This window comes from Perca flavescens, chromosome 16, assembly GCF_004354835.1.
Source record: "Perca flavescens isolate YP-PL-M2 chromosome 16, PFLA_1.0, whole genome shotgun sequence".
In the NCBI taxonomy this organism is placed as follows: Eukaryota; Metazoa; Chordata; class Actinopteri; order Perciformes; family Percidae; genus Perca; species Perca flavescens.
The window spans coordinates 32,766,424-32,785,623 of NC_041346.1; the positions used below are offsets into that span (position 1 = coordinate 32,766,424).

Here is a 19,200-nt window from a genome sequence, read left to right on the forward strand (position 1 = left end):
GTTTCCCCAGTTTTCATGGGAAGTAGCAAGTCAAAAGGCGCAAGTCCAAGTGAAGTCACGAGTCATTGATGTTAAAGTCCAAGTCGAGTTGCAAGTCTTTGTACATTTTGTCGAGTCAAGTCTGAAGTCATCAAATTCATGACCCGAGTCTGACTCGAGTCCAAGTCACATGACTCGAGTCCACACCTCTGGTCTTTACACACCAGAAAGGTGTCTGACGCAGCGCTGCTGCTGCTAGCCTTGTCTGGACACATGGATGTTTCCCATAAATATAAACATATATATATATATACAGTACAGGCCAAAAGTTTGGACACACCTTCTCATTCAATGTGTTTCCTTTTTATTTTCATGACTATTTACATTGTAGATTCTCACTGAAGGCATCAAAACTATGAATGAACACATATGGAATTATGTACTTAACAAAAAAGTGTGAAATAACTGAAAACATGTCTTATATTTTAGATTCTTCAAAGTAGCCACCCTTTGCTTTTTTATTAATAAGGGAAATAATTCCACTAATGAACCCTGACAAAGCACACCTGTGAAGGTAAAACCATTTCAGGTGACTACCTCATGAAGCTCATTGAGAGAACACCAAGGGTTTGCAGAGTTATCAAAAAAAGCAAAGGGTGGCTACTTTGAAGAATCTAAAATATAAGACATGTTACACTTCTGCCTCACAGCAAGAAGGTTCTGGGTTCGAACCCAGGTCGTCCCGGGCCTTTCTGTGTGGAGTTTGTATGTTCTCCCCGTGCTTGCGTGGGTTTCCTCCGGGTGCTCCGGTTTCTTCCCACCATAAAGACATGCATGCAACTAGGACTACAGTTGAAAATTAGCCGACTGGCTAACACTGGCGCATTTACAGAAATGTTGATTAATGTGCATTGTCCTAATATAAATAAATAAATCTTCTTCTTCAATTTTATAGCGTTTGAAAAAAATATGATCAAAGAAAGTAAAAAAGTGACAAAACATTTTGGAAAATAACAAGAAAAACATCAAAAAAAAAGTGCAGAAAAATTGAGAAAAACATCGACAATAACATTGGGAATTTGTGACAAAACAAATAGGAAAAAAATGACAAAAACATCGGAAAGAAATGACTACATTTTTGGAAAAAAGTGACTAAAACCATCACCAATTTATTTTTTTATTATTTTAAATTTTGACCCAGAAAAAGACAGTTACGTGGTCGATAAAAAGACAACACCAGGGTTAAAGAGAAGTCACCTGGGCGCCTGGGGAGCTCAGTTGGTAGAGCGTGCACCCATATATAGAGGTACTCCTCGATGCAGTGGCCGTGTGTTCGACTCCGACCTGCGGCCCTCTGCTGCAGGTTATCCCCATCTCTCTCTCTCTCTCTCTCTCTCTCTCTCCTTTGGTGTCTACAGCTGTCCTGTCTAATAAAGGCCTAACATGCCTGACCTGTTGTATTTATCTCTGTTTGTAAAAGGTTTTGGGATTGAACGTGCGTCAGATAACAGCAGTGTGCCTGCAGAGCGAGATGAAGCTGGAAGCTGTGGATGTGAGTGAACAGATGCTGCATGGGGGGGGGTGAGGGAGGGTGGGGGATGTTCTCCACACCTGGAAGACATAAAATCAATGATCCTGCCACACCTGCAGTCACCAGAGAGCATGTTAACTCCACCTGGATAGTCACGGGGGGTGACACTGTCAAACAGCACCAATAACACTGATGTGGACCATCAATCCCACAATGGTCAGTGGTGGGATCACTTCCCACTGCCTCAAGATAGCAATACTCCCAGAATGCACCTGAACACACCTCCCTGTAAGACCAGCACGCCCAGAATGCACCTGATCACACCTGAACACACCTCCCTGTAAGACTAGCATGCCCAGAATGCACCTGAACACACCTCCCTGTAAGACCAGCACACCCAGAATGCACCTGAACTCACCTCCCTGTAAGACCAGCACACCCAGAATGCACCTGAACACACCTCCCTGTAAGACCAGCACACCCAGAATGCACCTGAACACACCTCCCTGTAAGACCAGCACACCCATGGGCCACAGACGGGCGCAGGTGCGTTATTTAAACGACGTGGGAAGCCCCTGTTGGCCCTGCCAGTGTTACGGTGGCCTGACAATGAAACAGGACATAAATTAAATTAGCCTAAATAAGTGTGAATGGATGTTTACGGGACTTACACCTTCAGTCTAAGGGTATTTTCTCAATTTCTACTGTACATGTCTTCTTAAATTCACCTTTTAAGGTACTTGTGTATAACTGATCCATAATGGTTTATATATCTAAATGTTTAGAAGCAACTTAGCTTTCTGTATACGTAGTAGTGTCCCAGAGCAACGTGTAGAGAGATCCCCTGTCCCTAAATCTTAAACACTAAGCCATAACGTTATGTCCCACGTTTGCAGCAAGCATTTTGTTACCAAGCCAGATTCCTCTCGTCTGTTTCCACTGCTGTCTTCGTAAAAGCTCTGTTTTTTCTGGTCGGCAGCTTATAAAAACTTAAGTTCTGGGTTCTTTACGTTGGTGGTAGTTCATATCAGCACACGGCAGCTTTTAGACATGTTTCTGTTGTTTGTTAGCAGACAGAATAAAGACGAGGAAACCTTCAGTCAATATAAAGTCAATGGAGAGTTGTTTTCTCCTCCTGTGGCCCAGGCCCAGTGGTGTATTCGAGTTTTTTGTAGTGAGTATACTGTCATTTTTCCCTCCCAGATACATACTCCCCCATCCCAGAGCAATACGTCCCAGACAGACAACCCCGTATGTTTTTTGTAACCTTACCTCTGGCTCATTCCCGAAAGTCTCTGTAACATTAACGTCTGCTGCAGGGTCACTCTTAGGCCTCCTGCACACTGGCTAGGTGGCAACAGGCCTTTATTTCCACAGGATAGACGAAGACATGAAAGGGGAGACAGAGAGAGAGAGAGAGAGGGGAATGACATGCAGCAAAGGGCTGCAGGTCGGAGTCGGACCTGCGTTGGTAGAGCACCTGCTCTACCAACGGAGCTACCCGGGCTACTGAGCGTGGCGTATCAGCTGCGTGGTGTTTTCTCTGTCTCTCCCAGCAGAAAGGTGTCTGCTGCTGCTGCTAGCCTCGTCGGGACACACGGATGTTTCCCATTGATAAAATAAAATAATAGCGCGTTCTTTAACTTTATTTTGTGTTTGTACATTTGTTTGCACATATTTCGATATTTATATACATATATATTTTATTTTTCAATTCCCTTTCCTGAGATAATAAAGTCCATGTTTAATTTAATTTTAATTTTAATTTTAATTTAAAAAGGAGTTCATCAGATTTTTGCTAAATGTTAGAAGCATCATGCAGGGTATCCTGCAGTCCAGCATCCCTCTCTGTCTTTCCCTGATTAAAAAGCTGTAGGTGACGTCTTTCCAGGGAGGGGTGTCCAAACCTCGAGACTTTCCAACATCAACATGTCATGTATTAATATGTATTAGTGTCTAAACGACATATAAACATCTTTTCATATTCTATTTTGCCTGGAAACGCTTCCAACATGTTTTCGGTCGGAGTTTTTGGCGCCTGAGACGTGTATAATACACGCAGGCAGCGTGCACGCTCTAACCTGTTACCATGGGAGCCCAAATACACACAGGCAGGGTGCATGAGGCCTAATGTGGCAGTAGAGCTTCAGGGGCAAGCTTACCAAAACACTAGCTAAGTTTCCATCCACTCGTCAAACAAATTATCTGAAGTTCGGTAAAAAACCTCCTGTGAATAAAGCTGAGTGTGAAAGTGTGTTTCCAGCTTTAAAGTGAATAAAAACCTGTATCGTAATGACGTCACACACTGTTTTGTGGTCACATTGGTATATCGAATAGATTTGAGACATTTCAAAGTGTTTCCGTTCATTTTTGCACTGAATCGCACAACATCCAAGCACACATTTGCGAACAAAGTTTAGCTAGACAATAGTTGTGTGCAAACAGAGAGGAAACACTGGGCGGAAATGGACTACAACTTCTTCTTCGTTTTGTGGCTGGTTCCAACCATAAAATGACCTAAAACTTAATCTAAATTCATTAATTTATTCGGCAAATAACGTTTCCATCAGCGTTTATCTCATAAGATATATATATATATATATATATATATATATATCGATCAAGAGAAAATCTGATGAAACGTATTTCCTTTGAGTCGATATTCATGAAATTCTATCAAATTTTACTCTTTCCATGACGGCATTTTTCATTCGATATATCACTTAATGTGGATAAAAGCGTGTGGATGGAAACGTAGCTAGTGAGAGAGTGTAGTTTAAATTCTCTTTTGTTTCATTCTCTATCTCCTTCAGTGGTTCACGTTAGCTCATTTCCAATCTGTGCAGAGAGCTGCTGTGTCCTCGTTCCTGTGTGACTCACAACTCAGACGGGGAGAAGTTATGAACAAAAGTCCCAAAAACAACTGCCGTTACGTTACGTTATCCTGGCGCTTTTGTAAGTGGGTATGCCAGATCTCTCCTAGTGGGTATACTGCATATACCTGCATGTCCCGTAGACTACACCACTGGGCGGGACTTAAACACTCTCTAAATACTCTCTAGTCTCTATTTTCTACACGAGTCAATCAACCCACTGATGCAACCTGAGTAAGGTGCACACTCGCCTACTCATGGTGCGTTCAAATCAACTCGTTCGTGTTGTAATCGTGGGGGAAGGAGGGTTCTTCTGTTCCGGTATTTTTCATGTTGTTCAGACCTTCCTCCACAGCGCTGTGGAGGAAGGTCTGGCTAATCCACACGGCATTCTGGGATGGGAGTCTTTTCCCCGCAGAAAAAAAGACCTTTCTCTGCTTTTATAATGTTATTAATTTGTTTAGAAATGGAGGTTTTTTTCTGCGCACGGACTGAGACTTTCTGATGAGTCACATCAGGTAGTGTCTGTCTGTCTGTCTGTCTGTCTGTCTGTCTTTCTCTCTCTCAGTCTGTCTCTCTCTTTCTCTCTCTGTCTGTCTCTCTGTCTCTCTTCTCAAAATTTTGTTATAACATATAACGATTATTAAAATGTGTCTCTGATTCAAAGTTTGAATTTATCTCCAAAAAAAATAAATCTCAACCAAAGGCCTGAAAAGATCTCAGCAGGAACGTCCATAATATGGTGATAATGCTGATAAATATAGAGCCTAACATACAATATAACACATATACAAAATAAAACTAAATAAAAAAAATGTTATGACATTTTTATTTAAATGTAAAAGTAATTAAAAAATATAAAAGAAAAAAGAAAAATAAATAAATAGCCTAACATATAAAAAAAATTAAAAATATAAATAAAAAGAAAAGAAAAAAAAATGAATCAAAATAAAAAAATTTAAAAAAAAATTGAAAATGTAAAAATAATTAAAATATAAAAGAAAATTAAAAATAAATTGAATAATAATTACTGGATATTTAAGGATATAGAACAGCAGCACGGCAGCAGTAACAAATAAAGGGGGTTAAATAACTAATGAATATTGATTAAACTATCGGATATCAAACAGATGATTTATCAGCTGTTCTGCGCGGTAATTTAACTCATTAATCCGTGACGTCATCATGAATTAAACACGTGTATTAATTAACATGTGTCAGGGGGAGGGCGGGGGGGGGTGGAACAAGACGCATGTAACATTTGAGTTTTTATTAAATAAAAGTGCATTACATTGATCCGCTGATGATGATACACAGCTTCAGACATTTAAATTAAAGTGGGACAATATTCGGTGTGTACAGGCGCGTGGAGCCTTTCTTATTGTCTCTGTGTGAATACAAAACCACATGGAGGACTCACAGCAGGGGGGGGGGGGGGGCTGGGTGGTCTTTTAGGGTGCAACTCACGCTTTTTCTTTTTCGTATTTACAAAATAAAAGTCCTTTGTGTCCCGACAAGAGGACCGTCCATCCGAGACAAAATGTTGAAATGTTAGACTCCGAGAGTTCCGTTGAGACTCCGAGAGTTCCGTTGAGACTCCGAGAGTTCCGTTGAGACTCCGAGAGTTCCGTTGATTTCCCAGAAAAAGAAGCAGAAAAGCAGGATTTTTTCTTAAGGTGTAGTTCTCTTGATTTTTGGATGCAACTCACGCTTTTGTATTTACAAAGTAAAAGTCCTCTTTGTGTCCCAACAGGTTGAAATGTTCGACTCCGAGAGTTCCCTTTCTGTCAGTCCGCGGGAACATATAGGCAGATATATGTGTATATATATAATATATATGTGTGTGTGTGTGTGTGTGTGTGTGTGTGTGTCTTAGGAGCTGTCGTTCTCTGAAGTGTGCAGCAGCAGCGGCTTGTGTTTCTGCAGCAGCTGTGTGATCTTCTCGTCGTCTGAGTTCGGGTCCAGGGGCTTGTTGTAGTCGTCGTCCTCGTCCTCGTTGTCCGAGGTCCCCTTCAGCCTCTCGGTCTCCGAGTCCTGCTTCTTCTTGGCCGTGGCCATCTCCGCCGCGTGCTTTTTCCTCCATTTAGTCCTCCGGTTCTGGAACCACACCTGCAGAGAAGACACGCACACACACACACAGAGAGAGAGAGAGAGAGAGAGAGAGAGAGAGATAATGTAGAATGCACGCAAAAGTCCGTTAACTTTTCGGTCGTTTTAACACATCTTTCCACACTGAAAGCCTGCTTAAAGGAACTAGTAATGGATGAGGCAACACACACACACACACACACACACACACACACACACACACACACACAAGCGCACGCGCGCAGAAGTCCGTTCACTTTTCGGTCGTTTTAAGACATCTTTAGGCCTACACACAAGGCTGGATGTTAGAAATATGTTAGAAATAAAAAGGAGGCATTGACACAGACACACACACACACACACACACAAACACACACACACACACACACGCATACGCGCGCGCAGAAGTCCGTTCACTATTCGGTCGTTTTAAGACATCTTTATGCCTACACACAAGTCTGCAGGATGTTAGAAATAAAAAGGAGGCAATGACACAGACACACAGACACACACAGCCACACACACACACACACACACACACACACACACACACACACACACACACACACACAGCCACACACACACACACACAGCAGATATCCGTTCACTTTTCTCTCGTTTTAAGAAATCTCTACACACTGAGACTCTGCCTCTTTTTCCGTATGCAACAGTTCTTTATACGTGTGTGTTTGTTTCAGTATTTATTGTTTATTTCAGATTAATGTTTAATATCTTTGTTTATTTGTGCACTAAGGCATGTTCTACACAGGCCTCAGTGTAACTGATTTTAGCAGGATTTTACAACAAACTTAAAAAATGTAACAAATAAAAGCGAGGATGAACACACACACACACACACACATATGCAGAAGTCCGTTCACTTTTCCGTCGTTTTAAGAAATCTCTACACATGATGACACATGATGTAATAAAAATAAATAGGAGGCTACACACACACACACACACACACACATACACATGCGCAGAAGTCCGTTCACTTTTCTCTCGATTTTAGAAATGTCTACACACTGGAACTCTGCGGGATGTCACCAATAAAAAGCCTTTATTTCTATACGTCATGCTGCCGACATGAAGGCTGGGAATTGAACTATATAAAAATAAATATAGGGATTATTATTTATGCTAAATATTTATAACAATAAAACGTGATTTCTGAATCGAATTAAATAGAAAAAAAGATGCACAAAGTCCACAGGAAAAGACCAGATGTGAGGAATAAACGTGATGCATTATGGGAGCAATTATTGGAGGATTAAATGCAGCTCGAGCACAAATGATAGAAAGGCCTTTTTAAAATGACATTTCAGGCAAACAACTAAAACTAATCATGCAGGCAAAATATCGAAATGTCAGAAATACATTTGGTTAATGTTTGAAAAATGCATTTTATTATTTTTTTTCAGTGTAAAAAATGTGACAAATTATTTGTATTTCCATATTTCTTTTTTTTTTTTTTTTTTTTTACCTTTTTTTAGCAACATAAAAATGGATCATGGGGCTAAAAGTCATGCAGACAAAATATAAAAATAAATTTGGTTAAATTTGTGTGAAAATGTCGTTATATTTAAACTAAAATCCAGAAATAAAAGCATTTTTCTGCTTTTTTTCAGTGTGAAGAAAACAGATTTGTATGAAAAATGTTCATTTTTTTTATTTAATTTTTACTGTTTTAACAACAACAGCAAATGGATCATTGTTAAAAAATGACGCAGCCCAAAAAAAATATCCTAAATAAATGAATAAATGTTTGAAAAAGACCAGTTTTGAGCGGCTATAGAGCTCAGCTTGTGTTTGAATCGCACGTTAAAGGAGAACATGTGGAGAAAGCAGATCTATTATGTATTATATCTTTAATGTTTCATTTCTTGTACTGCAGGTAACTGGTATTCTTGTATTTAATCGTTTTCATGTAAAGCTCGTTGAATTGCCCTGTTGCTGAAATGTGCTCCAAAAATAAAGCTGCTTCGCCTATTTAGATATTTGTGTATTTAAAAAGGGACAATGCACGACCAATTGACTTTTTTTTTTGTTATCGTTCAAAATGTAAATTTGCCAGTTAGAGCAAAAAAAACAAGCTCATTTTCATCAGTAGTCCCTGATCATATTACATTAATACAAAAGAATGCAAGAAAGAGAGGATAGAAAAGAGAGAGGGACAAAAACATATCGTCACCTTCCTATAATAATGGCCTAAGTCATTTTTTAACAAAAATGATTTCTCGGCCTAAATCATGTCCTCATGGTGCTGGCCACCTCTGGTAACAATGCCTCCATCCTCAGTGGAACAGGTCATGTGATTCTACACCTTTAATATAATGGATATATAACGTCAAGCGTGTCACTTAGGCACTTTACTTTTTTGTGTTTTCTGAAAAACCTGAAAAAAAATGACTTAGGCCATTATTTTAGGAAGTGACGATATATCAAAATTAAGTGTAATAGTGGCCGGTTGGCTCAGTTGGTAGAGCGGGCGCACATGTGCAGAGGTGTATTCCTCGATGCAGAAGGGCCAAGGGTTCGAGTCCGACCTGGGATGGTTTTCCTGCATGTCTCCCCCCCCTTCTCTCTCTCCCATTTCATATCTCAGCTTTCCTCTCTAATAAAGGCAGAAATGCCCAAATATAAAATAAGTCCAATAGAAAGAAGGCCAGTACCTAGGATGAGGTGAGCCAGCTGTTGATGATTGCAGTTCTGATAGTTTTGAATCCATCTCCTGAGTGACATATTAAATGAGAGCTGCTGGAGCTCTCTTTGAGGTCAAGAGGACTCTCTCTCTCTCTATATATATATATATATATATATATGATCTGTCAGAGGAGGCCTCGCGGGAACATTTTGGGCTCTGCTAGTCCTCTGTCCCGAGCTCTCCCGGTCGGGGAGGAAAAAGGTTTTCAACTGAAACTCAATAATCTGCATTTTATCCATAAATAAAAAATTTTTCATATTTTTTTTTAATTTTAATTTAGGCTATTGTTTTGGGGTTTTTTTGCAACAAAAAGGATTTAATTAAATAAATAAATAAATGTTTGAATTAAACTGAACCTCATTGATTAGCAGCATTTTATCCCAAAATTAAAAAAGGATTTTGACCTAATTTTTTTTCAGTGTAAAAAAGTGTCTGTTTTGATTTTCATATTATTTTTTTCATTTTATTTGACTTTTTTTTTTAGCAACCAATGACTGAATGAACTCAGTCAGCCTAGAGCTGCACACGGCTCTGTTCTGAATGGGAGAGGTAACCACGCCCCCTAATTTGCATAAATAAAAGATCTGGAAATAAAGCATTTACTGCCTCATTTATTTATTTCATGATTTATTTCAAAAGGCATTTTCATTTATTTAATATCAAATTAAAACGGCATTCCCAGAGAATGGATCATGCTGCCAAGATATCAAAATATTAAAGCTAAATAAAGGTAAACAAGTGACGTACATGAAGCAACAATTAATTAACGTCAATTATTTTGATAATTTATTTACATTTTTAGATTTGATTAGATTTTTTTAGCAACAAATTAAGGAATCAGTCAATAGGAATGCAGCCAAAAATATCTGAAATATCACAGGCTAATAAATACATGGATAATTGGAAATGCTTTTTAAAACTGAAGGTCTTTGAACGCAGCATTTTGTTTTTATTTCCATGTTTCGTTCAGTTTTTTTTCCAGTATTTAATCTATCATTATTTACCCGTTTCATTACGGTTCTTTCTGTGTGTGTCTGTGTGTGTTTAGTATATTTCTGTGTATATTTCTGTGTATCTGTCTGTGTATTCCAGTGAGAGTGTAGGTACCATGACTTGGCTGTCGGTCATGTAATATATTTCTGATTATTTCTGTATATTTCAGTGTGTATATGTGTGTGTATTAGTGGAGTACCTTGACTTGGCTCTCGGTCATGCCCAGAGAATAAGCCAGGCGCGCTCTCTCCGGCCCCGCCAGATATTTCGTTTGTTCAAAAGTCTTTTCCAGAGCGAAGATCTGCTGTCCAGAGAAAGTGGGCCGCGTGTGTTTCCTCTTCCCGTCTTTGTCCAGCAGCACCGAGTTGTGATCTGCAGCCGGGGACACAAACACACTTTACATACCAAGAGGAAGCAATATTCACAAGAAGAGCAAATAAACACGCTTTTTTAGAATAATAATTTAAAAAAAGCTTTTATTTTGAAGGATTGGTCATGTTGAAATTGCGGTAATCGGTCTATATTTTAACATACTAACTCACTATTTCAGTATGAAGTAAATTAAGTTTAAGCCTTGCACATTTCTTCTGTTTTTTCTTGTTAAGTAATAAAATTTAATATTCACAGTGAAATATTTCAACATTTAGGCTCAATAATCTCATCTCACTGAAGGCTGCAGAGACTTTTATTTTGTAATTATTTTCATGTTTTTAAAGATGAATAAAGTTCCGATTAAAGAAGTCTTTTATAACATCCAAATAAAGTCTCTTTAAGATTTAAATATTTCTGATCATTTCTATATTTTCAGATGATTAAATGAGTCTTTTTAAATTAATTATGTTTTTGTATTTTTTAGAGAATTTATTAAGCCTTAATTAGATTAATAAAGTTCCGATTATTTGTATATTTTGACAGGATTGAAGAAGTCTTTTGAACATCTAAATTAAGTATTTTTAAGATGACAATATTTCCACTTATGTTTAGTGTTTTCAGAGGATTAAAGTTCCGATTATAGGCTATTTATGTTTTCAGAGGATCTAAAAAGCCTTTTTAGGATGAAAAAAGTTCCGATTATTTGCATGTTTTCAGAGGATAAAATAAGCATTTTTAGGATAAATAAAGTCCAAATATATGTATGTTTTCAGAGGATAAAAGAGCCTTTTTAACATGAATAAAGTTCCAAATATATTTATGTTTTTACAGGATTTTTTTAGATGAAAAAATATCCAATTATTTGCATGTTTTCAGACGATAAAAGAAGTCTCTTTCAGGATGAATAGAGTCCCCGGAGCAGCGCGCACTTACGCGGTGAACACGCGAACCTGGCGGCGTCCCTCCAGTGCGCGCTCTGCATGACTCCGGGCCAGAAGATGGGCGTCCGGCCCGGCAGCTCCGCAAGAGGCTTCGGGTACCGGGCCACACTGGCGGCCACCGCCGCGGCCCCGGGGCTGAAGTAAAGTCCGGGGGGCGGCGGCGGGCTGAGGCTGCTGAACCGGGGCAAACCGGACAGAATCCCCGCCGCAGCAGAGGAACAAGAAGCGGCGGCTGCGGACGCGGGGGGCCGGCTCAGGATGTCGTTTATTCCGTGCGGGGTCGCGGAGGAACACTGCTGCGGAGATCCGAGCCCCGAGGACAGCTGGCCCCCAGCCGTGGAGCTCTTAGAGGACACCGACACGGCGATCCCGCCCGGGTTAGGGGACGTGGTGGCCGGGGACGTGGAGCAGTTGGGCCCCGGGGAGGAGAGCGGGTACGCCGGGTACAGCGGGGTCTTCATCTCGGTCATGCTGTGAAGAGCTGCTAAAGGGGGGGTGCTGAGGAGGAAGGCGCTCTGTCGGGACCCGTCCATCTGCCCTGCATGCACCGCTAACATCACCTCTCTTTTTGGATGGTTTTTTTTTTGCAACTTTTTGACGTTTTTTTTCACCGCTTGTTTTCCATTTTGGGTTTTTGTCTCTTAATTCAGTCAATCCCGACTACAACTCCTCTCTGGAGTCACTCTCACAAGTCCATGTCAGGCTCGCGCTCAGCTGCACAAATTCCCCCCAAAAAATGTTAAACTTGGAGGAAGAAATAAAAAAAGCCCCCCAAAAAATCCTCCGCGGTTCCGGGTCCAGTCCAGATGTTTCTGTGCGGAGATCAGGAAGTTGTGTGAGAAAATGAAACATGATCATCTGTTGTGTCTGTCAGCTCTCAGCCCAAACTTTGGAGGAGGAGAGAGAGGGGGGCTCCGATTGGCTGACCGGACAGTGACGTGGTGACGCAGAGCCCGCCCCTAATCTAGGGCCCGAGGCGACACATCAGCTGCTATTTTATCTATTTAGTTTTTACATTTTTATAACTTTCATCAGTGTTCTGTTGATATTTTTTGGAGGGGTTTTTTTCAACCCTTTTCTTGACATTTTTTCAGACTTCTATTTAGGTTTTTTTCGACATTTTTTGCAGCGTGTTTCTCTAATCTGGGCCCGAGGAGAACAGCTTTTTCACGATGTTTTTGACAATAATTTTTTAACGTTTTATCAACATGAGCTGTTTTTTTTGACCTCTTTGGGGCAGTGGCGGTTCCAGGGTCTGTTGTGGCCCCCAAGGCAAGTATTCCTGTGGAGGGTGGGGGGCCTCAAAACCAGGACCTGAGGACAACACAAGGGTTAACACGTGAACGATAATAATACGTTAATAGCTACAGCTAAAGTTATTCAAGGCCACGCCCACACATACCAAAACCATCTTTTATCCCTCGTCTTCCCTGGCATCGGATCCATTAGTAAATGACTCAACACGCTACTTGATATTCCAGGCCTATAGGTGGCGCTGTTTCTGCTACAGACACTAACAGACAGTAGAAGAAGAGACCAAACACAAATAGAAGACGACGAAAAATGGCTTAGTGCAAGGAAACCAGAAACTACACAAGCATGTAGTCCGCCATTGTTGTTGTTATTAGACATAGTCACGGGATAAGATGTCAAAGGTAGGGGTGTGGCGATGACATCATCGATACGCAAGTAGGGCAGCGATTTTGAATTTTTCCACCCTGGTGGGACCAGGTTTCAGAAAAGTGCGATTACAGGATTCGATTGGACGATCGGCCAAAACGATGCAAAACGATGCAAAACTTGTGTTTTGAAGTTGAATGACATTCAGACAGTTACTGTTAAAGGTCCCATGGCATGAAAATGTCACTTTATGAGTTTTTATTTTAACATTAATATGAGTTCCCCCCAGCCTGCCTATGGTCCCCCCAGTGGCTAGAAATGGTGATCGGTGTAAACCGAGCCCTGGGTATCCTGCTCTGTCTCTGAGAAAATGAAAGCTCAGATGGACCAATCAGGAATCTTCTCCTTATGAGGTCATAAGGAGCAAGGTTACCTCCCCTTTCTCTGCTTTGCCAGCCCAGAGAATTTGGTCCTGATGGGACCAGGTTTCACAAAAGTGCGTCTTCAGGCGGAGAATTTACAGGATCCGATTGGACGATCGGCCAAAACGATGCTAAACATAAAGCCAAAAAGCGTCTCCGTAAATGTCTCGTCCATAGTTAAGGTTGAATGACATTCAGACAGTTACTGTTAAGGTCCTGAGGTCGGTGACTCGAGTCTGTTCGGTGTGTGGGGGCCTTCATTTTGGCCGACCTGACTTGCTGGGTCAGAGGGCGGGCAGTCGGACTCAATGACCCATCTGATTGGTGGAGAGCTAGTCCAGAAAATGACCAGCGGGATGAGCGTGACTAGAGTCTCTCGAAATCTGATGAAAATCTCTTAAACTGACCTTTGTTGATCTGAGATGAAGACTATTTCTCTCTTCACATGTTTTCAGAAACATGTTTCGGTGAACTATTTTAGTCCGATATGAGATCGGATTCTGAACGAGCCGCCATGACAGTCTGGCTTTGAATTTCCGGAGAAACCAGACCCATGTGACACGTTCGTCCAATCAGCTGTCGTTGCTTTGAGTGTGTTCTGAGGCACTTCTTTTGGCCAACTCAGGGAGACTGATCAGTCCGACTGGCTTTTCTGCCGAAAGTCGGCCGTCTGGTTGGTGTGTCTGCTCTACTTACTGCAGGGGGGGCAAACTCAACTTCCCAGAGGGCCACACTGGAGAATAAGAATCACACCAAGGGCCAGACATGTTTACTTTATTGATAGGCTTTTATTTAATCAAAAAAGTCAAATATCTATGACTGTTTTATTGCATGTGTCATATAGTCTTCTCACTTACAGTTTGGTCGACATAAAGTCCTGAAGAGGTTTGAGTTCCTCAGCCATCAGAGAAAAAAAGCACCCAAAAATGTCTGAAAAAGTTACAAATCGTCAAAAAGAAAAGACAAAAACATCGGAAAAATTGATAAAAACTAGCTGGGCCAAAATGTAGTGTGAACCTAAATTGATATGCGGGCCGGATCATAATCTGTGAGGACCCAGATTTGGCCCGCGGGTCTTGAGTTTGACACATGTGACTTACTGCTTTCTTCCCTCCTCATCCTTATTTCTGTTTTTCACTCCCAGACGGAGAACTGAACTGAGAAACGTTCGATCATGCTTCAAAGTGAACTATGCGAGGCCCCTTCACATGTCATACCAAAAAGTCATTTGTTTTATTTAACCCTTGTGTTGTCTAAATATCTCTCTCAGAAATATGGGTTTCTCTATAATGAGCTCATTTTATTTACCCCAAAAAAATAACACGGATGGATGATCCCACACAACGGGCTTCACAAGTATAGCAGAAGATCAGATCTCTACTTTCATTGAATTTGGGTTGTTTTATTTAATTATTTAACATGTAAAAAACAAATTGAAATGTCATGAACAGTCTCCTCGCTGAACATTGACCCTTCTGTGATTATCCTTAAATATTAGTCTAAATAATTCATAATTTCTGCTTTTTTAACTCAAGAATTAAAATTAGGTATAGTTTCCTATAATTTAGGTTTTTAATTGACCATAAATTAAACCTCTCACTATATGTGCGCCTGCTCTACCCACTGAACCCACCCGGCCACGTTGATTTTTCGTTTTTGGCCCCCTAACGGCCTCGGGGGCCCAAGCAGTTGCCTGTTGACAAGCTGCAGCTCTGCTTTGGTAGAGTGGGATGTCTTTCATATTTCTTTTTTTCCAGCAATTTTGGCACTTTTTTTGTTGCTATTTTGGGTCGTTTTGAAGGTTGATTTGTCCTTTTCTCTAGGTTCTTTTGGGCCTTCATGATACGATACATATATTATTATTATTATTATTGTATGATACATAAACAGACATTAAAGTGTTCTCAGAACATTGAATTGAATATAAAAGGCAGCACTAGAAATAAAGCATAACAATTACATTTTAAAGTTCAGTTTTCCAAAGATATTTTCCTTCAGCTAACACAAAAAATAGGGACATACGTCTGACTTTTTCCTTCCAAAAATGACACAAAGGGATGAATATGTTTAGCTGCAGAAAGAGTTATAATAATCCATGCAATCACTTTTTACAGTGTAATCTTTGTCTCCAGTATGAGTTCTGCTGCACTAAATAAACTCGTAAGTGCAAAAACAATTAATTTAAAAAGTATGAAATGATTAAGTTGCAGCGAAGATAATAAAGAAACAAAATGACTGAACTCCAAAATAAATATTAGTTATATTTTAGACCTGATATCTTTGATAAAATATATTAAGAAATATGTTCTTAAAGCCAAACTTCAGCCCTGTTTTTTAGGTCTATTTCTCAGATGAAAGAGCTTCTCTGTGAATGAATGAAAAGTGGAGCAGCATCGCCCTCTGCTGCTCCACTTCTATATCTGCACCGACAGACTGCTGCTCAGAGTTTGGAGGATTACACTCAGATAGTTTCATGTTTCTCTTTTAAACATTTTAGTTATTGTTCCCCATTTATACAGATCAGAGAAACAGAAACTACACAAATAACTGCTGATATCAAACTGAAATTTGGGTCCGATTTTAGACGATGAAAGTGAAAAACTCTCCAAATATTTTTTTGTTTTAACACTTAAATATGAATGTGATATACATAACCATAATGTACTACATTACATACACACACCCACACACAGACCATAGGCGTAAGTATGACATTCGACCCAGGGGGGGGGGCGCAGTGGATATGTCACATGCCATTGGTGTGGAAGACCTGGGTTAGATTCCCACTGTGATACATCTACCAATGTGTCCCTGAGCAAGGCACTTAACCATTAGTTGCTCCAGAGGTGTGTGACCTCTAATATGTAACAATTGTAAATCGCTTTGGATAAAAGCATCAGCTAAATGACATTTTTAACCCAAAGAAGAACAATAAAATCATGTTCTATTTGTAAATTTGACTTGTTGTCGCATCTTCGGACACAATTAGGATCAAGGCAATGAAATGTGGACGACTTTTGCACTGTTAAAATATATAACCGAAAGGAAAAGATTTTAAAAGTTTTTCTTACCGTTTTTCAAAACACATGCATTTTGTGGCAATGAGAGTTTATACAAAATATATATATATATATATATATATATATATATATATATATATATATATATATATATATATATATATATTTATATATATATATTATATTTCGCATGTTGTTGTACTTAATGAAACATTTAAAACATTTTGTGAGACACAGGGAAACAATAAAAAAGAGGCCATGTAAGAGGCTACAGCCTTTGCCTTTCTCTTGGTTTATAAGTCTGACAAGACAGAACATTTTCAACAGACAGTCACACACTCACACTACACTCCCCACTTTTGATTTTTACATCAGTGGACCCCCCCGTCCCTCAAAAGACAGCATATTGCTGCAAAGTTTCCTCTGATGATGAGATAAAGAAGTCGTGTTTGATAACAACAGATAAAGAGCAGCTACTGATAACGGTTGGCATGGCGATCTGACGGCTCTGAAGGAGCTGACATTTTACTTGAACTGTACTTCTACCATTTCATGATGATTTCATGACCTGGTGAAGAAGTGCAGCATTGTGATTGGCTGTGTTTGGAGAAGGAAAGCAAGTCACTTCTTGTTAGATGTTTGTGTCTTAGGGAGAGAATTGTTATTTGATAATTGATAAAAAGTGTTTTGATGCAAATGAAAACAGAGTGAAAGTCTGAGAAATAACTGCTGGTTTTGGAGATTGGGGGTGTAGTTTGAGTGAGAGGTTTCTAAAGTCGTGTTAGGCCGACATGTAAAGATTTAGTATGTAAACAGTTGTAAAAAACTGGAATATGCAACCCCAGTGTATACTTCTACTTCAGAGGAGAACATTGTATTACTGCATTTACCTGTCAGATAAATGTTACTGGTTATACACACACACACACACACACACACACACACACACACACACATACATATACACACACACACACACACACACAGACAAACAGAAAACACACACACACACACACATACATACATATACACACACAAACAGACAAACACACACAGATACACACACAGACATATACACACACACAGACACACACACAGAAACACAGACACACACACACACACACACACACACATACATATACACACACAAACAGACAAAGACACACAGACACACACACAGACACACAGAAACACACACACAGACACACACACACACATACATATACACACACAAACAGATAAAGACACACAGACACACACACAGACATATACACACACACAGACATACACACAGAAACACACACACACGGACACAGGCACACAGACACACACACAGACATACACACACACAGACATACACACACACAGACATATACACACACAGACACACACCCACACACACACACACAGACATACACACACAGACACACAGAAACACACACACACAGAGAAACACACACACACACACATACACACACAGCCTCTGTGGTTTTAGACTTGTGTAAATTGATCAGGTTGATTGGACATTGATTACTGGATAGAGAGCTGATGCTGCAAAGTTTCCTCTGATGATGAGATAAAGAAGTCGTGTTTGATAAAAACAGGAAAAGAGCAGCTGCTGATGAGGGTTGGCATGGCGATCTGACAGCCTCGAAGGAGCTGATGTGATAATATTTCACTGGAACTGTACTTCTACCATTTCGTGTGACAAATGAACATGATTGGCACATTTCTTGTTTCCCTGTGATGTTACTGCACTATGGGAGCGCCCAGCTGGAACAAGTCAACTCAGCTTTTACCACACGGTAGCCCAAATATCACATAGTTGCTGTTCGATTAGATTCACAAATGGAAGAGAGACAAGCCCAGTCTGTTTCTTGGGGGGGTGACCTGGTGAATAAGTGCAGCATTGTTATTGGCTGTGTTTGGAGAAGGAAAGCAAGTCACTTTTTTATTAGATTTGTGTGTCTTAGGTAGAGGAAAATTTATCAAATGTTTTTCATGCAAATGAAAACTGAGTGAAAGTCTGAGAAATAACTGCTGGTTTTGTAGATCGGGGGTGTAGTTTGAGTGAGAGGTTTCTAAAGTCATGTTAGGCCTACATGTAAAAATTTAGGGTGGAAACAGTTGTAAAGAACTGGAATGTGTTACCCCACTGTATACTACTGACTTACTGTGTACTACTACTTCAGAGACAACATTGTACTACTGCATTTACCTGACAGAGAAATGTTACTGGTCACACACACACACACACACACACACACACACACACACACACACACACACACACACACACACACACACACACACACACACACATACACACTCACACACACACAGACAGACACATGCACACACACACATGGACACACACACACAGACACAGGCAGACAGACACACACAGACATATACACACACACACACACACACACACACACACACACACACACACACACACACACACACACACACACACACACACACACACACACACGGACACACGCACACACACACAGACACACACACACACAGACACACAGACACACACACACAGACACAGGCAGACAGACACACACACACACAGACATATACACACACACACACACACACACACAGACACACACAGACAGACACACGTACACACACACACA

At 40.2% G+C, this 19,200-nt stretch overlaps 2 protein-coding genes across 3 annotated transcripts in view; one reads left to right on the top strand and one right to left on the bottom strand.

Moving 5' to 3' along the window:
- Nucleotides 1–19,200, top strand: part of LOC114570782 (uncharacterized) — a 645,073-nt gene that overhangs the window by 316,005 nt on the left and 309,868 nt on the right. The gene's annotated exons all lie outside the window — the stretch shown is intronic.
- On the bottom strand, nt 6,071–12,041 carry nkx6.1 (NK6 homeobox 1). 2 transcript variants are annotated; one of them, XM_028601368.1, is made up of 4 exons: nt 11,841–12,041; nt 11,477–11,780; nt 10,371–10,543; nt 6,071–6,492 (listed from the first exon to the last, which is right to left on the bottom strand). In XM_028601368.1, exons 1-4 carry the CDS (start codon nt 12,039–12,041, stop codon nt 6,256–6,258), a joined length of 915 nt encoding a protein of 304 aa, XP_028457169.1. In that variant the 3' UTR covers nt 6,071–6,255. The 2 variants fall into 2 exon arrangements, with proteins under 2 accessions (XP_028457169.1, XP_028457167.1); XM_028601366.1 differs by having other exon boundaries at nt 11,477–12,041.